The sequence below is a fragment of the Tenrec ecaudatus genome, chromosome 3 (assembly GCF_050624435.1).
Source record: "Tenrec ecaudatus isolate mTenEca1 chromosome 3, mTenEca1.hap1, whole genome shotgun sequence".
Lineage (NCBI taxonomy): Eukaryota > Metazoa > Chordata > Mammalia > Afrosoricida > Tenrecidae > Tenrec > Tenrec ecaudatus.
Genome location: NC_134532.1, coordinates 61,508,217 through 61,535,083, shown reverse-complemented (window position 1 = coordinate 61,535,083; position 26,867 = coordinate 61,508,217). Strand labels below are relative to the sequence as shown.

The following is a 26,867-nucleotide window of genomic DNA, read 5'->3' as shown; positions in this document are numbered from 1 at the left end:
TCCAGTCCCATAAAGTTACAGCTTCAGAAACCCACAGGGGGTTACTATGAGTCAGCATTGACTGGATAGCAATGAGTTTGGTTTGGATTACTGAGGAGCTAAAAGAACCCTGGTGCTGGGCTGCTAACCCCAAGGTACACAGTTCAAAACCACCAGCCCTCCTGGAAGAAAGATGAGATTTTCTACTCCAGTAGAGTTCAAGTCTTGGAAATTCACAGCGGCAGTTCTACCCTGTCCTATAGAGCCGCTATGAGTTGGCAGTGAGTTTGAGGGTTTTTCTGGTTTTGGGGGGTTTTTTTTGAGACAGGAATTATGAAAGTCTCACTTTGAGACATCAACTACATCTATAAGAAGAAGCACACCAACATCAGTTACCAAAGGCTTGTAAACCATATAATCCAAAATCGAAGGTGGGACTATCAGAGCCTAAATGGTGAGAGTCAAGTTTGCAGAAGGCAATGGATGACAGCGGGATACGTTTGTGGGAACTACATAGGAAATAAGCCTCGGGGGATTCCCCTCTATCCATAATAGAGGGATGGGAGGGAAGGGGTTACTAAGCAGAGTGCCTTGGAGAGATGACTATTGAAGATCAAAGTGATAAGCCTGGCCTGAACAGTTAAAACCTTGTCAGTTGATCCCCCATCCGATTCACATTAGGCCTGATCTGGTTTTCAACATTTTCTCTATTTTTTTGTTTGTTCATATGGGGTTTATCTCAGATGTGTTGTCATTGGGGGTAGCCCTCTTGAATATTTGTTACATGTTTTTCAGTATATAAAGGCCAGGATTGATGAACCTCTAGGGACAGCAAGTAGAATAAATGTTTCTGGGGGTACAGTGGTGGTGGGCGGTAAAAGGAAGCTGATGTCAGGGAATTCAGGAAGAAAAGAATGTTTTGAAACGGATTGTGGAAGCAATTGTCCAATACTGCTTGATGTGACTAGACTATGGAATGATATGGCATCTGTATTAACTCCCAATAAAATGGGTTTGATGAAGAAGAAAAAAAGCTCACTTTGAAAAAACAAATACAAAAACCCGAACAGTGAGCTAGTTGGGATTAGATGACTAAGTACACCTGCCGTGAAGAATAACTTTGTTCACCTCCTTCGATTTTCTCCCTGGTGTGCTGCCTGAGTTCTCTGTCAGGAAAGCTGGCTGCTTTAGATTTAAATAGGCCTGCGGCATGACAGGGCACTTGTAATGTGCAGTATACTAAACCAGAAAGTCGAGTTTTTCACCAAGTCAGTATGATGCTGTGGCTCTGGTTTTACTTGGCAAGAAAGTCTCTAACCCTAGATCTGCGGCAAGGAGACTCACAAAAAGTAGCAGCTTTGGGTTCCATAATGTGTCAGATTTCAGTAATAGTCATGCCACCGCAGGCAAGTAAATGAGCAAGGGCATCCCTCTCACTGCCATCAAGGTCAACCGACTCACAGCTATGACAGTAGAGCTGCCCCTGTGGGTTGCCGAGACCGAGAGTCTGTGGAAGTAGAAAGCCTCGTCTTTAGCCCGTGGAGGGGCTGATAGTTGGGCAAATAATAAGTTCCAGTCTAGATGCTTCCATGTATCTTTAACTAGTCTTCAAGCAGCAATACGAAACCATTTCAGTCATATTTTATGTTGTTGTTGTTAGGTGCCTTTGAGTCCGTCCCAGCTCACAAGGGTTTATGTACACCCGAATGACACACTGCGACAGGACACTGCGATGTTTTATCTGCTGTCCCGAAATACACCAGCACTGGCATTTTTGTAACCCCTGTGCCGGTAAAAACCGACCCAACAAGAAATCACTTGCCAGCAAAACCTACCCAACTTAATCTAATGTGAATATTTATCATATCAAAGTATTGATTGTGGAGTGTTGTTCTAGTGATCCCTGGTGTTCTTTAATAAAGAGTATGTGCATATAGAGAGAATATGAAATGTTCTGAAACAGTCTCCCAGAATTTTAAGAGACTATGAATTGCAATAAATATCTTTAACATCTTTGTTAGAATAATTTTATTAAATATACAAATAACTCTTTGCCCTGGAACCAAGACATCTTAGGTTTGCATCGTAAATCTGTCATTGGCTAGTCAGAGCTCTGCTTTAATTTCTTCATTAGTAAAACCGGGATCCTAATAGTTGGAGTTATTCTGAGGATTAAGTGAGGTAACATACAAAGCTCTCACAACACTTCATGCAGTTATTTCGTACTTAGTACCTGTCAGCTGTACTTTTAACAACAGAGTCTGAACCAAAACTTATTTCCAACAACAGTACACGGATTTTCCCATTCTCTTGCTTACAGTTGGCATCAATATTCTTTTTAATATTGACCAATGTCGACTAGCAAAAAAAAAAAAGGTATTTCATTGTTTTGGTTGCTGAAAACGTTCGTAATTTGAACACCATTAGTATTTTTATGTATTCAACTGCTTTTCTTGAGTTTCATCTCTTATGAGAAAAAAGGGAGTTCTTAGTTGGATTGGTTGGAGAAATGAACTCATTCTGAAAATATCAGATTAAAAATTTACCCTACCTGTATTTTCTTTTCGTACCACGCTCCTTCCTTCCTCGAAACTTTCCTTCATTTCCACCTTCCTTCACGTCTTCCCTCCGCCCCTCAGCTCCTCCTTCCCTCCTTCCTTTTAAATACTTTCAGAATCTGTTTAGGACCTTTTCAAGTTTCATATTGTGATCCACTTGTCCTAATATCAATTACTGAATAATCTGTCTTTTACCACCGATTAAAAGCCCATCTTTATCATACAGTATTCTTGGATCTTTTGCTAGATGGCATATAGTATTCATTCAATTGTTTCAATTTTCTTATCTACACCCTATTACTTTGATATCAGTAGGTCAAATATTCCCTCATTTTGAAGTTTTAGAAAATTTTCTCAATATGGATACATATTTATTTTTCTAGATGAAAATCAGGATATTTTGCAGCTTTCAACAAACCTGTATTGGGATTAATTTGGGTGCAACTGACATCAAGTACATGAAATGAACATTCTTCAAATCATACGTTGCATAAGCTTGAGTCTTTGCTAGTAGCCTCAGCTTATTAACAAAGGTCTGGAATGCACGCACTCTGTTAGCTTATTCCGACTCAAAGTGAACCTACAAGACAGGGCAGAACTGCCCCTGTGGGTTTCTGAGGCTAACTCTACTGGAAAGTAAACTGAAAATGCAATAGCTTTGTGTATGAATGCCTTTATTGGTGATTTGAGTTGGTTCTCACTCATTGCCACCTCAAGCCATGCAGAGTAAAACCATATACACTCCATAGGATTTTCAAGGGGGTGGCCTGTAGATCAGCAGGCCTTTCAACTGAGGCATCTATTAATCTTTGGTTAGCAGCTGAGTACTTTAACATTTCGAGCCACTCAGGGACACCTTGATTAGTACTAGCTAGTGTATTTTTACAGCTCTGGGTTATTTTAATCAAATAAAAATTGGGCAATCAAATCAGTTAAGGTGGCAACAAAAACAGCTATTTCATGATGAATACTTCTTGTACTGCTTTGCATGAGAATAAATTCAAGAAAAGTCAAGGTTTCTAAGTTGCCTTATTCCCGTTCAAAATGAAAACAGCTTTCAAACTCTATATTAATTTCACAGCTTTCAAAAAATTACAGGGCTTTCTCTTCATAACTCAGCAACTCATAGGCTTCCCGTACCTGAGAGAATGTCTTGGCTTTGGGGTCATCCTTAGTTTTGCTGGGTGTTGCTGTCTGTATTTTACAGGATAGAAGAACCCCAATGAGGACAAAGTCATTGACATTTAGTGACTGGGGGGTTAATATCTGGGCATTTGTGGGAAGCAGTCACACGGAGGCGCTTTTTAGTACTTCTTTATTGTTGTGGAACATTTTTGAGTTTGCTAAATACACATAATAATTTCAAATGAAATAGGATTAACTTTATTTTAAGAATAAGAGAAATTGAGATTAGAAGAAATCAATACATCAAGGGACTCCAGACCTAGGGTTAGAATGAATTGATTCCATTAGGACGTTTTCTGAGAACCTATTGTTCTCCAGAGGTAGGCCTCTCGCCTGTTAATAAGATCTTGTCTCAGCAACCTGGGACAACAAAGCAGCAGCCTGCAGTGGATTCAGATGTGTGGCACTGACAGTCCCCACAGACCAGGGTCCCTATTGGACCAACAGCTGAAAAGAGCCTCTTCTGACCTCTGAGGCAGTTGCTTGGAAAGGTCTACCCCAACTCTCACTCTCTGCACCCCCTCCTCCCAACGATTCTGCTTTGTCTGTAGAGAAAGCATTTTGATTTGATCTCAGGCCCAAATGAGAAGATGGGTCGGCAACAGGAAACCCATGGGCCTTGATTCACTTTGTCCTACTTTATCCTCAACCAAGGCTCTCACGATTTGTCGCTGAAACGATGTCCAAATCCAGTGTAAGATCTGTTGTTTGATGAAATAGAAAGATGCAAAAACATAATTTAAGCCGTAGGAAATGATAAGAACAAGGTAGAAATACTGCTGAATTAAGGGCAGATTGTAAACCAAGTTGTATTTTGAAGATTCAAGTGACAGTCAGTCCCAACTATCTAGAATCAAAAAGAGATGATGTAGCAGGAGTGAGGCACATAGTAGTGATGATCTACATTGCTAGGAAAAGTCTGTTTAACATTTTTTGTTCAAAAAATTGTTTCACTCTATGTGTCTTGCATCCTACCCAGAAAGTATACAATATTAACAACTTAAAGTTTCTCTTTGAATTTCAGTCTACAGGCATCCTTTCCATCATACTGGTAGCACAGTGGTCACATGTTAAGCTATTAACTGCAAGGTAAACAGTTCAAAACTACCAACTGCTTCGAGGGGAAAAGACGAGGCTTTCTACACCTGTAAAGAGTTACAGTCTTGGAAACTTACACAGGCAGTTCTACCCTGTTCCATGGGGTCCCTATGAATCAGCATCGATTCGATGGCAGTGGTTTTGTTTTACTTGACCTTGGGGTTTGTTTTGCTTCTTCAAGAAGTACTTATAAGAAATAGGTCCTAAGAAAGAAAGAAATAGGTCCTATCGAGGAGAAGAATGAGTGGGTGTTTTACACACTTTGGAAACATTCAAATGGTTTTCATAATTTTCAATAGAACTGAACTCAGATATCTGAATTACTACACCAGATGGAAGTTTACTATTTCCTTATTAACAGCTTCCTAAAGAGAGACCTTATAGATAGAGAAGAACCCAGAATATTATCTGAAACACTTTGCTCTCAGGACCCTAAACCCAAAGGAAAAAAACCATTGGGAAAAACAATCAGTCCTAGTACATACATAAGAAGCCCACTGCCATTTAATTGCTTCCCACTTCCTGTAGGACAAAAAGTAAACTGTAAGCTTTTACAGAAGCAGATGGAATTCAGCTCTCACCTCCACACCTCTCACCGCAGCCCTGAGAGGCTGATGGATTTGAACTGCCAACCTTCCAGTTAGCAGTCGGTGCTCAGCCCACTGCACCATGATCGCTGACTATTATGCTATATATTTAGAAGAATGCAAGACTAGGTGCCCAGGGAACCACTAAAACCAGTGTGGTTTTGTTTGGGCGCTAAGATTTTAACCAACACATTCAATCTTTCGTGGCTTTAGAATCATGTGTAAAAATGGAGATGGTAATTTTTATGGCACGGAATATCTATAATCATTAGATTAAAAATACTTGATAGCAGAGCGGTGAAAAAAATTTGTGGAGGTTCCAATAAATGCCAGGCACACAGTTCCAATCAGATTCTTAAGAGCTCTGTAGGTCCTTGATTTGAACAAATTAAAAATTTAAGGTAAATCATTAATAAAATACTTTAGATTAAAGGGAATCCATATTTCATTCTTAATGAGCTTTCTCAATTTTAGTGCATTTTTAGAGGTATATAGTATTAAATCTCAAAAGCAGACTAAATCAATAGTGGGAAATAATAAAAATGCTTCCTATAAACATTTCCATCTAATTGTGTCTTCTGTTGGTAGATTTATACCAACAGCCAAAGTAATCTGCATAAAGTTTTCCATTTTGTTAAAAACATTTTTCAAAGGAACTCTATATGAACTATAATAAATTAACTGAGTATATTAGTTAAAATTTAACAATACAAAAATCTCATTGGCATATGTTTCTAGTGCTTAGAGACAATTTTTTAGATTGAGATTAAATAATTTCATATAAAATTTTGGAACATTCTACAGATAGGGACTTCTCAAACTGAAATTTAATTTTGAATATTACCTCCACAGGGGTGGGGGGAGATTAAGCATATCAAACCATGCGACTAGGACATTGCTTGTCCTAAAAAAAAAAAAAAAAGGCAAAATCAAGAAAATAATTGTTTAGCTTAAAATTTTAAACTGATAAAATTAGAAAATACATAGAGACCACATGTCACTTAAAAATAACTGCATATGCATATTTTATATTTACTTTAAAAGAATAATCTTACTAAAATATAAATGTCACCTTTATAAATATTTTAGCAATGTATTTCCTATTAAACACACATATTCACACACCAAAAAACATTTAGGATGAATTTATGACAAAAAAAGCATGGTAGAGTCAAAGTTTTCCATTTAACCTTATATAGCGGTAACTTTGAAATACTGAGATATAAATTTAATCTCTTTGGTATATAGTTAGGCCAAATTTTATTTTCAGTATGTTCTACATTTTTTCTTATTTGGTAGATTCAAATGACCTTAATACATAAGAGTCTAGTAAGAATATACATGGCATATATATGTCTTTATCTAACATAGGTAGATAAAACATTATATACCAGGATCTGAATTTAAGAAAATAATAGAATCCACCAATTCAATTTGTATAAATTAGCCATCTGGGGAGTTCTCTTTAGCATATATATATGTTTATATGTGTGTGTATATGTATGTATGTAGATATAAACACATACACACACACCAAGGAGCTTTCCTATTCAGAGCATGGACTTTTAAATGAAACCAAAGATTATGAGTTTCTCAGTGTTTATATTTAAGTGGTATTTTCCCTTCATATACCTTATATAATAAAATACAGATCTCACACATGAAATGATTATTTAGATGATACAGAGTTGATAAAATTTTCAAGGTCTGCTAAAGAATTATGAAGCCCATCATTCATATCTTGACTCCTAAGAAAACTTTTAAGGGTCTCCAAAGCAGTGACTGCCTCCTTTTTGGATGGCAATGGGAACTCAGTTCCCGGAGCCCCACTGTCCTCCTCTTCGTCAGAAGTATAAAATCCAGTTTCATCTGATTTGCCTTCTTTGGCCACATCCTCATTGGATGCTGCTTCGCACGTCTCCAAATCATCATCCAGGGCAGCATACTCTTCGATGGACAAACCTTCAGGAAATTCTACGCCTGCCTCAAGTGCGTGGGCAACCAAATCAAGCCCAGCGTCCGGCTCTGCCTCTGATGTGTCACCTTCTCCCTTTTGAGATTGGAACCCTGCCTTTCCATAGCCCTTCATAATCGTCTCTGGGGTTACGCTCCTCCAACAGAGATGCAAAGCATCGACTGCATCTAGTAGGGAGAATGCAAATTCTTTGCCACCTTCCACAGAGCTTAAAAATTTCTTGACAAGACAATGTCGGTATTTGATCTTAAGGCTTTTGATAACACCTTGGTTCATAGGTATAAATTTGGAAGACAAGCACGACGGGAAGAATGCTAGCTCAATGGATTTAAGGTTTGTTACCTCTGGGTGTGCAGGAAAAGACTCGACAAAAAGCACCACTCGGCGTTGTTCGGCTTGGAATTTCTCATCAAGCTTCCGCATCCACTGTTCAAACACTTCTGCGGTCATCCAGGCCACTCTGTTGACTTCATAATGCACGGGCAAGGACTTGATCCCTGTGAAACAACGCGGATTCCTGTGTTTCCCAATGATGAGCAAAGGGAGCTTCTCCGAGCCATCCATGTTTGCCCCGACCACCAGAGTCACTCTGTCTTTGCACAGTTTTCCAACCGAGCAGGTTTCTCCTTTAAATGCAAATGTATTCGTAGGTAACATTCGATAGAGCAGCCCCGTCTCTTTTATATTGAACACATTTTGAGGGTGATAATCATTTAAATAATAAGGAAGTACATTTTGACACCAGACAACCGAGGGGTCTGCAGGTGCGGCTGTAGGGTCTACAGGCTGAGCTCGGAATACTAAGCCATACCTAGACTTAAAGCGATCCAGCCAACCATTGCTGCACTTGAAATCATTATGGCCCAGTTTCTGGGCAAAATCGTTAGCTTTTAGACGCAGCATTGGACCATTAACGGGCACATTCAGACATTGCGCAATCCGGTACCACCTCATTAATGCCTCTTCCAGGTCTGTGTAAAACGCAGTCCTCAGTCTTTTCCTCTTTGGGTCAAATCTCAGAGATTCAAAAGCTTCTAGGACCTTGTCTTTATTCTTCATGATAGAAGACAATGAATTTTTCTTTATTCCATATTCAGCTGCAATCTCTGCTTTTTTCTTGCCACTTTCCACCGCATTTATGATGTCGATCTTTTCCTCGATGGACAGACTTTTCTTTTTCTTTGCTGTGACGGGCAGGGTGGAGGCCTCCCCAGAGCCTTCTGCCATCTCAGCCAGAGCGCCTGTGGAGCGTTCCCTCCCTCCTTCCTGCTGTCTGCTTCTTCACCTAGGCCCGTTCTCCAGTAGGATTCTGATTTCTGCTTTGGATCCCACTTCATAGGCGAGATGCTGCCAAGTGTCTTATCGTTTTATTCTTTAGGAAACGGATGACTAAACACACTCTTCCCAAAAGATCTGCCCAAGAAAAGTCATGATACGTGGATGGGCTGTTTCCGAAGAGCAATATCCTCAGCAGGACCTTGTGTCGTTCACTTTAGTTTATTCAGAGTTCCAGAAGTCAGGCGAAAATAGAAATCGCATTAGGTCAAACCTGTCTCGTCCCGCTGATGTATTTTTGGAACTTCAGTCCTTTAAGATGATCCATTTTATCCATGCACAAATTCAACCTCTTATTAATTCTTCACAGAAGGACTCAAAGAGATAAGAAGAAGAAAAAATCTTCCGGTAATTTTCATGCAAAATGTTAGCCCTTAATTGTCAAGGAAGGCTCCTTCGATGGGGAGGAAAAGTGTAGAATTCTCCTAGGACGGCAGGCTGTATCTTCTGTCTTTGGAAAATGTTAAAGAAAAAAAGAGAAGCAATTTTAGCATTAAGATATCAATTATCTATCAAAAGTTACACTTATGCCCATTAGTCATAGTCCTCACAACAGTGATAAGGATGGAGACATGTTTCTGAAAGTCAAAGAACAAAGCTACTAGGCGAAATGCTTACCTCAGGGAGAGCCTTTCTACAAAGCTCTCGAGCTCTGCTCTGCACAGTGGAGTCCTCACTGGTCTCTGAAACGAATCAGACAAAGTGAATCTGTTTTCAAAATGTGGGCTTACCAAAATAACAGAACTAAAAATGATTCTGGATCGCTCCTTGGTGTCTATTTTCTACCCGAAGCCAGAGACTGGGCCCCTCTGGCTTCTCTAAAGAAAAATATAGTCTGTAGTCACAAGGGCCAACTTTTAATAGCACATGGAAGACAGCATCTCGTTTATAGGAGGCTGGGCAAAAATGCTTCACACACATACACACACACAAATCAAACCAAATAAAATCAAGTGATGGGAGAATTCCCATTTAAAAACAAAACTAAATCTCATTCTATTGAAATGCTTCAAAACCCATTAAGGTTTGTATCAATTGGACACATCAGACACCTGCACAAAGACCACAAATCTTTGATAAAATGCTTAGAATAAATCACTTATGATGAGAATGTAATGCAGAAAAAGACTGGAGGGCACGCCTAGAGGTCAAAAATCAGACCTTGATCTATTTACAGGTTTTTCTTTCTTTTTTTGTAACTAATTCATTATTTTATGGGTCATTGGTTTTCTTTTTTGTTGTTATCGTTGTGTTCCCTTTTGTCACTTTGTCTTGTTATGCCTTGTTTTTTGATGCATATTATTATCTCTACAGATCTATCTAGATAAGATAGGTGGGATGAACAGTCTGTAGGAGAAAACAACCAGACCGATAGTTCCGGGGGCACATGGGAGAGGGGAAGGCGGGGGTAAGGAGGTGGTATTGACCAACCCAGGGACAAGGGAGCAACAAGTGGTCCAAAATTAGTGGCACAGAGGGTGTGAGAGGCCTGGTAGGGATTGATCAAGGGCAATGTAACCGAGAGAAATTACTGAAACCCAAATGAAGGCTGAGCATGATAGTGGGACAAGAGGAAAGTAAAAGTAAATAGAGGAAAGAACTAGGAGACAAAGGGTATTTATAGAGGTCTAAATACAGGCATGTACATATGTAAATATATTTTTATAGGATGGTGGGGAAATAGATCTACATGCATATATTTATAGGTTTAGTATTAAGGCAGCAGATGGACATTAGACCTCCTCTCAAGTACTTACTCAATGTTCTATTCCAGGATATACAGCTTCCCGACATGATCGCTGAAGACAAACGTGTGCATAAGCAAATGTGGTGAAGAAAGCTGATGGTGCCTGGTTATCAAAAGACATAGCATCTAGGCTCTTAAAGGCTTGAAGATAAACAAGCGGCCATCTAGCTCAGAAGTAACAAAGTTCACATGGAAGACGCACAACAGCCTGTGTGACCAAGAGGTGTCGAAGGGATGAGGTATCAGCCATCAAAGAACAACAACAACAAAAAAATCATATCATTGTAAATGAGTGTATGCAGAGTGGAGACTCAAATTCCATCTGTAGGCAACTGGACACCCCCTTACTGAAGGGTTGCAGGGAGGAGAGGAGCCAGTCAGGGTACAGTGTAGCAATGATGAATATACAACTTTCCTCTAGTTCCTAAATGCTTCTTCCCCCTCCCCACTATCATGATCCCAAATTCTACCTTACAAATCCGGCTAGACCAGAGGATGTACATTGGTACAGATAGGAACTGGAAACACGGGGAATCCAAGTCAGATGACTCCTTCAGGACCAGGGGTGAGTGGCGATACCTGGAGGGTAGAGGGAAGGTGGGGTAGAAAGGGGGAACAGATTACAAGGATCTACATATAACCCCCTCCCTGGGCGATGGATAACAGAAAAGTGGCTGAAGGGATACATCGGACAGTGTAAGATATGACAAAATAATAATAATTTATGAATTAGGAAGGGTTCTTGAGGGAGGGGGAGTGGGGAGAGAGGGGGGAAATGAGGAGCTGATAGTAAGGACTCAAGTAGAAAGCAAATGTTTTGAGAATGATAATGACAACAAATGTACAGATGTGCTCGACACAATGGATGTATGTATGGATTGTGATAAGAATTGTACGAGCCCCCAATAAAATGATTTTTTAAAAGCGTGTGGAGGAGAAACTCCACAAGCCCCCATCCCCCACCACACACCCCATTTGGGATTTCCACGTTTTTATCTGTAAAAATAAAGGTTCTGCCTTGGTGGCAATTAGATAGGCTGTGCACTGTTATTCACAAGGTTGGTGGTTCAAACCCACCAGTCGCTCTGCAAGTGAACAGGGAGGCTGTCTGTTCCCATAAAGATTTACAGTCTCTCAGAAAGCCTAAGGAACAGTTTTACTATGTCCTGTAGGGTTACTGAGTCAGCATTTACTTGATGGCAATGGCAATGGGCCCACAGTGTAAAAACATGGGCTTTGGACCTGGGCAGATTTGAACCTAGAAGCAACTCTACCATTCTGCACTCCTGTGACTCTGAACAACTCATGTCCCCATTTGAAGCCTCAGGTTCATTACCTAAGAAACGGTGGTATCACCTACTTCCCTGGGTAGTTTTGTGTGCAATGAGATCCCGTGCGAGAAGTGCAAAGCACTTGCCACTGTGTTTGTGGTTGTATCTGAAATCTATGGAAGGAAATGCTATTTGGTCCTGTACTTTTCCTGGGTCCAGTAGCAGAGCGGATCATTGTGGACCACAGGGTTGTCATTGGCTGGCTTTTTGAAGTAGATTGCCAAATCTTTCCCCACTGTATCTTAATTTGGAAGTTCACAGGCATCAGTTTAGTTTCACAGCAGCCCCTGGGCCTCATCTGATAGGCAGGTCGTGGCTCCAGGAGCATCCTACCACGGAGTCCCAGTAGAGTATTGAGCCCTTCACTAAACTGCTCAGTAAGGAGCACTAGTAGCAGTATGTTCAGCAGCTAGCCACAGTCAAGAGTTTGAACACACCTGCTGTTTCACAGGCGACAGACAGGGATTTCTACTCCCAGAGAGTCCCAGTCTGGGAGACTCACAGGCAGTCCTGCAGGGTCACTGTGAGGCACCGCCTCCATGGCAGTGAACGAAAAAGCGCTCAGTAGATGTGGGGTGAAACGCGCCTTAGTGTCCTTTCTCTACTTCAGCTGAATAGTGAGTTTACTATCCAGGGACTTTATTAAATCCCACTTGCAACAGAAGCAAACCCCCATTTTAAAGATATATGGAGAAAAGGGCTTTCCTTGAGTAAAACAGTCCTGTGAAAAGTCACAGGGCCCCAGATGGACAAGATGCCAACGGGCTAATTCGACGACTGGTGTGATTACTGTGGACACTGCATCACCCCCGCTCTGCTCACAGTCCCCCGACACTTCTGGACGACATGTACACTGGAAGGGTGGTTTGTGGACAAACCCCTCTGCCTCTGTTTTTATGAATTTCCATCTCAAAGAAGTGCATTTTATAAAGGAATGACTTCCAGTAAGAGATTGTTTTTCTGGTTGCCTTAGTCGTCCAACCGTCTTCATAATGATGATGATAGTCTGGCCTCTACTCCTCGACTGGTTGTGTTCCAAACAAACCAGGAGGCAGGTAAGCTGGTTTCAAAGGTCACACAGTTCTGATGTGGGAGAGCACAGTCTGGAACCCAGACTTTCCAATGTCAAGTCCACGACGTACTTGAATCACACTTGACAGGACCTCCTCTGACCACAGTTACAGTCTCTGCCCCCAGCGACAAGCCAAGTCAGCACTTTCAACATCATTACAAACCTTACAAACAAAAAAAGAAATGAAAAGGGAGGGGGTGGGTGCAGAGGGGGAAGCAGGCCTCCACCGAAGAGAAGACCACTATGAATTCTGTGAACACAACTAGCAGCCATATATAACGGCTAGGGAGAGCTGACCTTTCTAAGTAAGTAAGATGCAGTGATCCCACTATAAAATAAGAAAAATCATTTCTTGCAATTGCCTATAAATCTATTTTTTTCAAACCAAAGAAAAATTAAGCTTTTGTTTAATAGGAAGATACTAACGTTGAGAAATTAACGGGTAACGAGGACCACTTTTACAAGAGAAAACACAACAAGCCCCAGACTTGTGCAATCCAAGAGGAAAGGGACATCTACCCAGCTTCTCCTTTCCTTGCCCTACCTTCCCTCCTTTCTTCCATCGCTTCAGCTGCTCTCGGCTTTTCAGCAATAAACTCTATCATCTTATCTGACAAGAATTACAGACAAGAAATAACCTGAATTTCCCTCCTTGCCTCCTCCCAGGTAAAACAATAAAATATTCAGAATCAGATTACTGGTCAAATTAATGATAGTGTTCCCTGCTTTTAGGGAGGTAACTCCCCCCAGAATATTAACAATATACATTTCTTTCTAAAACTGTCATTAAACAGCAATTCACACACGTCTGTGAAAAGATCCAACCTTTCTTTATTCCTCAGACAATCACATTTCTATTGCAAAGCCAGACAAGATAAGACTTTTTCCTTAGAAAAAAATAAAAGAAGGCACCAGCGTTGTGTCCTCAATGAAGCGGATAGTCACCATGCTGCTCAAGGTAATGTGTTTTTTTGTTTTTTCGCTTTTTGAGAAGTAATGGCAGCAGGTATTATTTTTCAGAAAGGTTCATTCTTTTTTGGGGGGGCTCCCCCCTCCTCACTGGGTCAGTAAAAAATGGGTTCATTCTTTAACACAAAAAGGCTGTATTGTCTGTCAGGGACTAGCCTCTCATCAGTTACTAGTAAGGCCAGCCAAATAAGAACAGATAACTCACCAACAGGCTGACCAGTTGAACTTAAATAAAGAACACAATGGTCAGGTCTACCACTCATAAGAGAAATATAAGCCATCTTTCAAAAAGGGATGTGCTATTTTCTTCTTCTCCAGTATGGCCAGAAAAGAGGCAAGGGGTGGAGGAAGGATGACAGAATTTACTGTTTGCCAGGGCCAGGGGGCAATAACATGGATTGCTAGGTGGCACCCAAATTGGCACAGAGCTTCTGGAGATGGGCAAGTTAACAATATGGTACAACCACTTTTAAAATGTGCTTAACTCTTTGTTTTAATCCAGCCCGTTCATAGCTAAGATTTTATCCTGAAAGAATAATCAGTGAGAAAAAAAAATAATCAGTGATGCAAAAAGGATTTTGCTTATAACTGCATTCATTTTGTATCACTGCACAACAAAGTAGTACCCACTCAGTGGCTTAGGGCAATACTCATTGATGGTCTCACAGTCTGTAGATCAGATGTCCAGGCACTCTACTGGATCCTCCATTCAGCTTCTCACGAGTGGGCTGCCATTGTTTCTAGGAGTCCTGGGGAAGAATCTGCTTCCCAGCTCACTTGGGTTGACCAAAGAGTTCAGCTGATTATGCTGTTGTAGGAATGAAGTCCTGGTTTACTTGCTGACACCTTCTGGGAACCATTCTCAGCTCCTAGAAAGACACCCTTGGGTCCTTGCCTGTGAACCTCTTCATTTCAGCGATGGAGAACCTGCTCTGCTTTCGCTGCCCTTAAGGGACTCAGTGAAGATGTTGGGTCTACTCAAATGATCTTCCTTTTGTTTTACTCAAAGTCAATTGATTAGTAACTTTAATGATCTGCAAAATCTCTTTTGCATGTAACATAAGCATGGAAGTGGCCATCCCATATTTGTATATTATTTGAAGTTAGGATCACCGGAGGGCATTTTAGTATTCAGCATACTACACAGTCACGAGAAAGACGAGGCTGTCTGCTCCCATAAAAATTTGTAATATCCGAAGTCCTATGAATCTCAAAAATCACTGAGTCTGAATCAATTTAATGGCAGTGAGTTTGGGTTTAGTTTTTTTTTCTTATACTAAAATATGTAGGTGCTATTGAAGGAGAAAATTGTATTGATATGCAGACATCAAATAACAAAAAACCATATCAGTGGGTTCCCACCTTCCCGATATGATCACTGAAGACAAATGGGTGCATAAGTAAATGTGGTGAAGAAAGTTGATGGTGCCCAGCTATCAAAATATATAGCATCTGGGGTCTTAAAGGCTTGAAGATAAGCAAGCGACCATCTAGCTCAGAAGCAACAAAGCCCACATGGAAGAAGCACACTAGCTTGAATGACCAAGAGGTGTCAAAGGGATCAGGTATCAGGCATAAAAGAAAAAAAAAATATCATTGTAAATGAGGGTGAGGACAGAGCGGAGACCCAAAGCTCATCTGTAGGCAACTGGACACCCCCTTACTGAAGGGTCACGGGGAGGAGACGAACCAATCAGGGAGCAGTGTAGCAACGATGAAACATACAACTTTCCTCTAGTTCTTAAATGCTTCCTCCCCCCACTATCATGACCCCAATTCTACCTTACAAATCTGGCTAGACCAGAGGATGTACACTGGCACAGATAGGAACTGGAAACACAGGGAATCCAGGTCAGATGACCCCTTTAGGACCAGTAGTGAGAGTGGTAATACCTGGAAGCTGGAGGGAAGGTGGGTAGAAAAGGGAAACAGATTACAAGGATCTACATATAACTTTCTCCCTAGGCGATGGATAACAGAAAAGTGGGTGAAGGGATACGTCAGACAATGTAAGATAGGACAAAATAATAATAATTTATAAATGATCATGGGTTCATGAGGGAGTGGAGAGTGGGGAGGGAGGGGGAAAATGAGGAGCTGATACCAAGAGCTCAAGTAGAAAGCAAATGTTTTGAGAATGATGAGGGCAACAAATGAACCGATGTGCTTGACACAATGGATGTATGTATGGATTGTGATAAGAATTATACAAGCCCCCAATAAAATGTTTTTTAAAAAAAGAAAAAAGAAAAGAAAATATAACAATTATTAAATATAAATTAAAATTTAAAAATTAATGATATGGGGAGATTTCCATGATATATTTAAGTGAAAAAGCCAAAATAGAGAATGGAATGTCAAATAGATAGACCCTACCTATACTTCTGCCTCCAAGAGTCGTGTCTGTACTGTTCTTGATGATCCTCCCCACAGCAGCCAGTGCTCAGTAACCTCTTGTTAGAGCAGTTGATGAAATATAGATCTATGCAACAAAGACAAGGCACTGACCAAAATGATGAATGTGCCCTTTAGGGAATGGAATATAAGTAAGTTTAATTTCTTCTTGGTCTTTGTAATTAAAGTAATTTCTAAGGCTCTCATATTCTACTTTTGTAACAGGTTTTTAGGAAAACCAACATTAAGTTTTTAAAAAAGTGGCATTCCTGTCTGAGAACCCTGTCCAATACACTGTCATAGACTGAATTGTGTCAACTTGGCTGGGCCATGATGCTTAGGGGCTAGGCGGTTATGTAATGATGTGGTCGTCCCAACATGTGATCTGGTAGGATCAGCCAATAATCAGCTGTGAGAGGATCAGGGGGGATGTAACACCCTTACAGCGCTGATCTGATGTTACATAGCATTTTCCTGGAGCAAGGGATGCATCACCTTTTCTCTTAGAAAAGATGTGTGTGTGCATGTGCGTGTGTGTGTGTGTGTGTGTGTGTGTGTGTGTGTGTGTGTGTGAGAGAGAGAGAGAGAGAGAGAGAGAGAGAGAGAGAGAGAGAGAGAGAGAGAGAGAGCTGGGAGTGGATCCAGCGCTTTGGCGCAGTTTCCCTGTACTGAGAATCTCGGAGACCCAGGGAAAGCCTGATGTCGCCCTGTGGATATTTCCAAGGAAAACCAGGCCCACAGATAATGAAAGAGACAAGGGCCTTCCCATGCCAACTCAGAGAAGCCTGCTTCTGGAGCTGGAACCCTGAATTCCGATTTCTACCGTCCTAAATTGTCCAAGTATGCATCTCTGTTTGCCACATCATTAATTTACGGCATTTTTGTTATAGCCGTGCTAGATCACCAAGACGCGTCCCATTCCAAACACCTAGTAGGTAATAAGTGATTCTCTTTTTATCAGTAATTAACAGGCCCTTGTAGAGAATTGACCACTTTCCCGATTTAAGTAAGCATTCATTCACAGTCTTCCAAAAACAGATAGAAAAAAAAAGTCCACTTAACCCTATTCTGTACCGTTATCCTAAGGACCAGAGGTAGTTGGTATTCTGGAATTTGCCAACTGGAAAGCAGAAAACTTGTTCTACAACTTAAGCAGTTAGGCAGTTTCCTGGTGCTCTGAATGAACAAAGCAAGTCCAAAGTTCAGCCCCTGTCCTCTCCCATGGGAAATGTGACCATGGGAAATGGATAAACACACAGAGTCTGTAGAAGACGAACATGGAAGCTCAAATCAAGTGCTATGGAACCAACGAGGAGGGACACACTCTCACAGGGAAGATAAGAGATGAGTTCAAAAAGGAAGTCGATTCTGAGTTCTACCCTCAAGGATGCATAGCTACCCGATGGCCGATAAGGAGATGGGAAACCATTTCAAGTGTTAGGGATAGAGAATAAAACATGGAGGTGGGAAATTACAGGCCAGTTTGAAGCATAAACAGTTCTGTGTAATGTAGGCTATACACAAAGAAAAAGAGAGACAGACAGAGCCCGAGAGTGAGGAAAAGGTGGTGTAGCAGTTATGCATTGGGCTGCTGCCAGATAAACAGTTCGAAACTACTAGAAAGACAAAGCTTTCTACTTCCTGAAAAAGTTAGTCTTGGAAACCCACAGAGGCAGTTCTTCCCTGTCCTATAGCGCCGCTGTGAGTTGGAATGGACTCAGTGTCAGGGGGGAGAATACACTGGAAGGAGATGGGGTAAAACCGTGGTGAACTCTTAATGCCAGAGTAAATAAGATTTCACTCAGTGAGCCATCAATGCCTTCCCAGAGTTTTGAGTGGGAGCTTAAACGATCACACAACAAGCTTTCCCATATAATAACAAATACACAAACCAATCGGCATTTGACAAAATACCTCAAATAGGCACCTGCAGGCCACATGTAACTGAATTAAGCTGTCTATGCACTTACTATGAACATTTTTACACTGTCCACGGACTTCTTCAGACGTTACATTAATCAGCATCTTGTAGTAAACGGTTCACTTCCAGAAAATCACACTGTGCAACCAGTACCCATGGAAAGGGAGCTGCTGCCGCTGAAGGGTGATGAAAGTTCTGAGGCCTCACCAGAAGTTCCCAGAAAAGATATGAAGACGTCTTCCCTCTACTTTCATGTTAGCAAACCTTACTGATAAGCAAAGATGGTGCTCAATACCCAAATCTGTATGGACAGCTACCTCTCTCAGAACGAACTAAAGCACTGTTCTTTAACCTACTGCTTCCTTTCCTTCCAGATCACAAAGTACTGGAACAAACTACCAGAGAAGTGAGTAAAAAGTACTTGACCTTTTTTGGAAAGCTGGTAAATAGCCAATATCTGTCAAAGGGAAATGAATAGATCATCTCCGATGTCACAAGCATATACCTATACGCTTGGGGGCCACCGAATTGGCTCCTACTCACAGCAACCTATGTACAACAGAATGAAATATTGCCTGGTCCTGTGCCATGCTTACCATTGTTGTTATGCTTCAGCCCATTGCGGTAGCCACTGTGGCAGTCCATCTTGTCCAGGGCCCATCTCTTTTTTGTAGCTCCTCCACTTTACAACCATGGACAGTAGGTTCTTTGCACTTCTCCACACAGAAATGCCAACCTTGAGGGAAGGAGTCGCTCCTGTCCTTCCTGAAGGGAATTCTCATGCTGGCTCCTAGTGACTGTATATGACAAGGTACAACTGCCTTGTAATTCTTTAGGGGGGGTAGAAACCGCCCCCAATGAGCTTTCTGCTGATTTTTCAAATATCTGACCATGTGGATTACACCCCAATAGTAGCCACCAGGTTTCCTTCCTGAACAGAATGGGAAGACAGAATCCCCCAAGCTCTGGGGAAAGGAGGATGGAGAACGGAAATGAAGGAAATGGGAGAGAAAAAAAGTGTCCTGCTACAGAGGGCTAAGTTCAAAATCAAATTTTTCAGTTAAAGTGAAACTCTTCTCCCCAAATCCAAAAGAGCACTAGTCGTGGCTTCCTTTATCCCAAAGTTTATGTAAATCTTCACTACTTTCCATCACCAGCTGAAGTAGCTTTTTCACCAGCTGAAGTAGCTGTGAGGCTTTTCTGAGCATTAAAGTTCCCTTGAGGCAGTAGAAATCATAGGAAGATTAATTCTGGGTCCAGCCTTGTACAGTTTAACGGTCTTTATGAAGACTAATGAAGCGTAGTACCATAGCGGCATTGGATTGAATGTCTCCCAAGCAGGATTCAGAGCATTTTCACCAAGCAAAAGTGAATAGACTTTCTAAGTGGCACCAAGTCCATCAGAATCATCCATTAAAGCTACCAGCTGTTGGAGCTGCTTAGGAAACTTTAGCTAGGGATGAATAACTGACGCAACTGTCTACCTTTCTACTGTAGGAAACACTTCTGGGTCTATCATGCTTAGTAAATTTCGTGAAGCTAAGCTTTCCGAAATGCAAGGACAGGTAGTAGGAATCCTAAGGATCCAGTCCGAGCAAACAGTTCCTCATTGTTCACATCACTCAAGCACCACTAAGCAGTGCCTACGCCTCTCCCTGTACCTGTACAGGAAGCACCTGTATTCGATTATGTGTCATTCTGTTCCTATCAATAAAATAACTGTTATTCGAGATTGGGATCCCTGTCCTAAAATTAAGCTCCTAAACCATTATTTGAGATGGGGATCCCTTTCCTAAAATTGACTCAACACCAACACAATACCTTTGAAGAGAAAATCTACAATACAATGTAGGGCAGAACTTACAGCTTGAGTGAGGTAGTCGTATATGTGCTTTTCTTTGGTTAAGGACAGTCCTTTAAGATCGGCCCTTTCATTCTGTGATGCTCACCTTCCCGACACAATCACTGAAGACAAAGTGGGCGAATAAGCAAATGTGGTGAAGAAAGCTGATGGTGCCCGGCTATCTATCAAAAGATATAACGGTCTGGGTCATTAAAGGCTTGAAGGTAAACAAGCGGCTATCTAGCTCAGAAGCAACAAAGCCCACATGGAAGAAGCACACCAGCCTGCGTAATCACGAGATGCCGAAGGGATCCGTTATCAGGAATCAAAGAACAAAAAAACATATTACTGTGTGCTCATCTCCCTGATACTATCGCTGAAGACAAGTGGGTGCATAAGCAAATGTGGCGAAGAAAGCTGATGGTGCTTGGCTATCAAAAGATACACCGTCTGGGGTCTTAAAGACTTGAAGGTAAACAAAAAATCATATAATTGTGAATGAGGGGGGCAGTAAGGAATGGAGACCCAAAGCCCATTTGTAGGCCACTGGACATCCCCTTACAGAAGGGTCTCGGATAGGAGACAAGCCAGTCGGGGTACGATGTAGCAATGATGAAACATACAACTTTCCTCTAGTTTCTAAATGTTTCATCCCCCCCCCAACACACACACTATCATGATCCCAATTCTACCTTACAAATTTGGCTAGACCAGAGGATGTACACTGGTACAGATAGGAACTGGAAACACAGGGGATCCAGGGTGGATGATCCCTTCAGGACCAGTGGTGAGAGTGTAGATACCGGGAGGGTGGGTTGGAAAGGGGGAACCGATTACAAGGATCTACATATAACCTCCTCCCTGGGGACAGACAACAGAAAAGTGGGTGAAGGGAGACATCGGACAGTGCAAGATATGACAAAATAATAATTTATAAATTATCAAGGATTCATGACAGGGGGGAGTGGGGAGAGAAGGGAAAAATGAGGAGCTGATGCCAGGAGCTTAAATGGAGAGCTAATATTTTGAGAATGATGAGGACAATGAATGTACAAATGTGCTTTACACAATTGATATATGTATGGATTGTGATAAGAGTTGTATGAGCCCCTAATAAAATGATTTAAAAAAAGATGTGCACCCTTTATAGACTGACTTTTATTTGGGGATTCAGTGTTCCTTTTCAAAAGGGAAGTATTCTGTAGAGTTCAGTGGAGCTTGAAATTTTATAATGAAACGTTTTATGATGTAAGTATTTGCTTTTCTCAGTTGAGAGGAAAGATATTTGTATAGGGATATACTTTTAACTATATTGAACTTGAACTCCCTGGAAATTGCGGCAGAGGCCTATCGTTGGACATTTCCCCCCTAAATATCCTGTCAGCTAATGTGGCAAATATCTTGCCAAATAATGGCAAAGGAGAATTACTGTCTAAAGAGGTAAATCCCATGATGTACACGGAGTTACTTTTAGTTTCTGCTAGTGACATGGGGGTGAAAATGAACTTCCAAAACTGCCAAGGGAAGGGCAATGACAAGTACAGTTCTAAGGGAGATGCAAGTGGATGAACCACAAGAATATCCTGTATGTAAATGAGCTTCAGGTATGTCTAGCATCCCATACTTTCCCCACTTTTGGCGCTGGGGATGGGGAGAGCATCTTAAGTACTACTTGGGGTCTCGGATTTAGGAAACTGCAGAAAGTTCCCAGAGAAGGGCAAGTTCTCTAAGAGGCAATGGGAGCTGCAGGAATGCCGAGCTCCGAGGTCTGTAGGAAGATAGAAAGGAGGAGCAAGAATAAAAATTGTTTTTAAGGTTCCGCCGTCAGTGAGAGTTCAGGCAGAACAGAACAAAGCAGAGCAACAAGAGCTCTGGGATGCCAGGCACAGGGTCTGGTTTCCTCCAAGGAGGTGCGCCTAAGAGACGCAGCTGGAGGGGGGGTGGAGGGGAAGAAGCAGGGGTGGGGCGCCCGAACCTCGTGTGCCCCTCTGTCCCCGTTTTCCCTCTCACCTCCCCCACGGGGCTGAGACAGACGCTTTGGCTTGCCTGAACTCAGCGTGGGAGTGAACTCCGGCCACCTCCACCCTCCCCGCCCCAGCTCACCGTCTATTGGGGGGACGCCTAACGCTTAAGGCCCGGGGGTGGGTGGGTGGGTGAGTGAGAACGACCTCTGACCCTTCGAAGGTCAGACGGGCGCGCCCTTCGGCACGCTTGCAATTTTGGCGGGTGCAGCGCTCAGGAACCCCGCGCAAGCCCATCTACAATTCCACTGCCGCCGGAAAATTACCCAGGCAACAGCCCCGGCAGAGCCCCGGATGTGGTTGCTAGGGGCCGCAGCGGAGGGGCGGGGCCAGCCGCCGGGCGTCGGGCCAAGAGGGGCCTCGCGGGAAGCGCCGGCGGCACCATCGAGACGTGGCCGGGTCGGGCCCGATGAGGGGGAGAGCGAGGCCGTCCAGGGCCCAGGGCAACGCTACTTCCGGTCTCCTCACTTCCGGCTCCGCCGCCCCGGGTGCTGGCTCTCGGAGGCCGGGCTGAGAGGCCGCCGGAGCGAGTGTCTTCGGCGGTTGGTCCGTGGGACACGGTGACAGCCGCGGTTGCTCTCCGCCCCCGAGGAGCCGAGGTGCGTGGGGGGAGGGGAGAAGGCCGAGGCTCGAGCCGCGTTTCCGCTCGCTTGCCCGGCTGGAGGCGATTCCAGGGAGCGGCGGCGGCGGGGAGCCTGGTCCGGGGGCGCTGCGGGACCCCCTGCAGACAGGTGAGGGCGGAGCGGGCCCGCCTGGAAAGACTGGCTGGAGAGGAGGCTGCTCAGCGGGGCTTGACTGGGGCGGACACGTCGCCTCAGGGCGTCGCCGTTCTGGACTTTCGCTGTTCGCTCCGGTCCTTAGTCGGTGCCGCTTCAGACGAAGTAGCCCTCTAGTTTCTGCCCCTTCCTTCTCGGCCCTTCTGCGGAAGCACCGGCCTTTCCAGAGTGGCACTCTCGGGGGGTGGCGTGCAATGGATGGAAAAGGGGTTTGCAGGATTCTGATCTTGCTGCCCCAAGCCTTGGAGGGGGCGACTATCGGGATGAGTGGCCGATCCCATTTCTCTCCTCTCTCTGCGGCGCTCACGCCCTCTCTTCCGCAGCGAGAGGGCCGAGGGGAGCGATAGGCCCTCCGGGAGGTTGGTCTGGATGCGGTTGAAAAGTCCCACGGCTGACCGGACTGGTGTAGACGTCCAAGGAGGCTGGGGAGGGAACTGTAAGGCTGTCTGCCCATCCGTTCCTCCTCGCTAAGTGACTGCCGTTGACGTGTCTCGGAAAAGAAAAGGAATCTCCCCCTCCCCCTTTGGGAAAAGGATTTCCCGACGCCCCTGTGCAATGGTTAGAGCGTCTGGCTGCTCGTAGAAAAGAAAGGACCAAAGTTCGAACCCACCAGGCGCTCTGTGGGAGGAAGACGTGGCAGTCTGCTTCTGGAAACCTCCCTTACGCCCTGTGTAAGGTCGCTGGGAGTCGGAACCCAAGCCGTCTAGGGCACTGGGTTGGATTCGTTTCTCGTGTCCTGCTGCCTGAGCCCTCTGATCTCGAGAAGTTTGTGCAGATCCTCTGCCCCCTGCCATCGCGTGGATTCCAACTCGTGGAGACCCGTTAGCCGCCCCCACCCCCTATTCAGGATTTCCAAAACCTCCTCCCCCCTCTTGTTTCTCATCAAGATACTTGAAATCGGAAACTTGGTTCTCTTTTTGCGAGGAAAAGTGGCAATTTTGCTGGACCACTCCTGAATGAGTGCTTTCACTTTCAAGAGCGTGTTCATGTTAACGATTTAATTAGCTTCATTGGCATACAAATGTTTAATTAAATCCGCCTTGTGCAAGGGTCCGAGATTGTTCATTCGACTGCTGCCATCTCAAAACGATTGCAGCCAGCTGTTGTAACTGCCCTTTTCTTCAGTGTGCCCTGTGTTGTTGTCTTTGCTCAACTTGACCTCTTCCCTGCCCGACCGACCTGACTCATTAGCTGAGAATATAGAAAACTCTTCAAATCGCCTTTGATTTTCTGAATTAAAATCGCAGTTACTCTGCTTCCTTTTCACATGGATCATGCAGTTTTCCTTGAATTAATAGTTTGCCTTAATGCTCTCTCTTGATTTGGTTCTGTGGCTTAGGGATTTTTCCTAACCCACCTCTGGACGTGATATGCAAAGTTCCGTGTGAATACATTCCCCTCTCACCTGCCTTCCATAAAGTCAGTTCTTGCGATCGCATACTCCACAGAGAGCTGTAGAAAGGGGCTAGGAACCACTTACTCCTTCGACGGTGGGTAAGTTGAGGTCTGTGAAAACGTTTTTGTGTGAAGATTTTTCCAAGCTGTTAATGACTTGGTTTGGCACCTTGGAGAGTGGAGTGCAGAGATTGTAGCCTGTGTTTCTACATTTCTTCCTCCACCTTGAAAAGGAAGGAAGACTGCCTGCTTACTGAGTTCCTGATTTGTGGTTTTGAGGTTTCTTTTTTAGGATGACTGTTAATGGCCAGTGATCTGGCAATGCAGTAAGTTTATGCTTTGATGTGTGTGCTTGTTATGTACACCTTGACTAACATCAGCCTACTGGGTCCAGTTCCTGTAAAAAGTTTAAATTTTGTGGGTACTTTGCTTATATTTTCTTCCTTTTCGCCTTCTGTGCATCTTGGGCTTCAGCTTTGGCAAGGAAAAGCAAGTAAGGTGGCATGGTCCCTAGGCTAATGATATGTGTGCTTATTTTGACCTCCCCTTCCCTCTCTGGTGTTAAGTATTTTAATGCCTGGTTCTCCCTTTTAAATAACTTAATATCTTTCTACATGAAAGTTTGGGGCCCGTGTTTGCATTTACTTTTTTGATTGTGGTTTGTTGATTGAGAGTCTGAATTCTAGATGTTGATTCTTGTTTCATAGGATGTTAGAGCTTGAAGAGACCTGTATATCATGACCTATGTAGAGTAACCGGGTTTTTCTTCCCATAGAAATTAAAAAAAAATCATCTCTATATGCTACCACAAAAGCAGTAATGTTCATGTACTTGCCTTGTGCCAACTGCGCTGCATGAATATCTCCCTTCATCTTCACAGCAACCATAGAAGGTAACCAAAGCCCCAACTGTCACAAGGGGGCTTCAGAAATTCATGGAAAAATGAAATTAAAAGATAATGAAATTTCCCCCACCAACTTTTGGGAGCACCCTCATGTGATTGGTGGGGAAACTGAAACTAAATAATCGAAGCCAAAGTAAGTTACTCGGAATAAATTGTTAGAGCTAGGACTTAAAGCGAAATTTTCTGATTTCAGGCTGTTAGCTCTCGCTGTGCTTCTAGACTCTAGACTAGAAGATGCAGTTCTACCACATTGCATCCTTTATGAATGATGTTCACCTTCTTGTCTATCAGATGTTATAAAAAGGGAGTCTTTTCATAAATGAATACCTGGTGTGACTATCATGCCAAAAAGTAAGAAAAAGAAAAGACGATGGAGGTCTTAAAGAATGGTATTTTATAATGTTTTGCCACGGCGATGGCTATAAGTGTTTTGTGTTTGTCTTCTCTGTGGTTTTGTGGATCTTCTTATTATAATGAGGAATAGACATGTGAAAATAAGGGTCATAAACAAAAATCTGAGGTATAAAGTGACATTTATAATGATTAATGGGGATAACAGAAAGAGGCAATTCAATGGAAAACTTAAAAGTTATACGATTATGGATAAAACTATGTCTATAGACTGGAAAATGAATAGTTTCACATAATATGGAAGATAATGACTTAGACCAGAGCTGTGTAAATGTCAGATATCCACAGTTATTGGATCTGGGATGTATGAAAAGGAATGCAAGACAAAAGGAGGTGGAAATCATCTTGTTATACTTGGCTTCTATCAGCTTTAGGAAGTCTTAGAGGGTACTAAAAGTCCTTGCAGATTATTAGCTATTCTCTACAAACGTATGTATGTGTTTTCTGTCCTTTACCCCTCTTCATTACCCTTTCCTTCATTTCTTCTACATTTTTATCTTAGGATGGAAATAGTACCTCTCTGATGAGATTATATGCCTGTAGATACCACTGCCATCCAGTCAGTTCTGACTCATGCAGCCCTAAATAGGTTAGAGTTGAACTGCTCTCCAGGGTTCCCAAGACTACATCGTTCAGGGAGCAGACAACCTCATCTTTCTCCTTTTGAGTGGGTTTGAGCCACTGTCCTTGTGGGTAGCAGCCCAGTGCTTGCCCACAGTGCTTTTTTCCTGTTAACGAATGCATAGAATTGGACACTGGTTCAAGTACTTTAGTTCAAGATCACCTATGAGCAACAGGTCACCAGGAAAGGCAAATCTCAGAATTTTTAACCGACATTGCTTGACTCTAAAACTTGTGCATTCACAGTAGTGAATTAACAGATTTCATTACATTGGGTGTGTGGCAGTGGCTGCAGAGAGCAGTGATGTGCTGTTCCAAGGAAGCCAGAGTTCCCAGGCTGTAAACTTGTATGTGAGCAGACAGCCTCATCTTTCTACGATGGAGCTGGTGGTAGGTTAGGGTAGCAGTCCAGCACATGCTCAGCAGTGCCACCAGGGCTTCTTGGAGTAACGTAAAGGTACTTCAAATCCAATGTCTAAAATTGAACTGATTTTCCTCCTCTTTCTCCTTTAAAAAAAAAAAATTCCCCAATAGCGGTCCTTGTTCCTTATACCTTATTTCAGTGAATGATGCCATTAGTTGTAAAATTTTAAAACCGTAATACCTTTTTCCTTTTTATCTAATATTGTCAATCTTTCAACAAGTTTTATTAATTTTACTTTCTAAAGGTTTCTTCAGTCTGTTTTTTCCTGTTTCTATTACCTCCACTGTAGTTGGTTGCCATTGTCTTGCCTGAAACTTCTGC

General features: G+C 42.8%; 2 protein-coding genes across 6 annotated transcripts in view; one reads left to right on the top strand and one right to left on the bottom strand.

Annotated features, from left to right (window-relative positions):
• Positions 1–3,820: 3,820 nt before the first annotated feature.
• Positions 3,821–23,353, bottom strand: TIGD4 (tigger transposable element derived 4). The gene is made up of 4 exons (XM_075543686.1): positions 22,282–23,353; positions 10,935–11,043; positions 9,336–9,400; positions 3,821–9,168 (listed from the first exon to the last, which is right to left on the bottom strand). Exon 4 carries the CDS (start codon positions 8,607–8,609, stop codon positions 7,077–7,079), a length of 1,533 nt encoding a protein of 510 aa, XP_075399801.1. The 5' UTR covers positions 8,610–9,168; positions 9,336–9,400; positions 10,935–11,043; positions 22,282–23,353; the 3' UTR covers positions 3,821–7,076.
• Positions 22,457–26,867, top strand: part of ARFIP1 (ARF interacting protein 1) — a 159,703-nt gene continuing 155,292 nt past the window's right edge. The window contains exon 1 of one of the 5 annotated variants that reach the window (XM_075543690.1): positions 22,457–22,614. The gene's annotated coding sequence lies outside the window, so the exon portion shown is untranslated. Of the gene's footprint in view, positions 22,615–22,640; positions 22,747–26,867 lie in introns of those variants that run through there. The other 4 variants (XM_075543691.1, XM_075543688.1, XM_075543689.1 and 1 more) reach the window with 4 other exon arrangements.

Coding starts and splice junctions, on each gene's coding strand:
- TIGD4 (XM_075543686.1), bottom strand. CDS start 8,609: ATGGCAGAAGGCTCTGGGGAGGCCTCCACCCTGCCCGTCACAGCAAAG.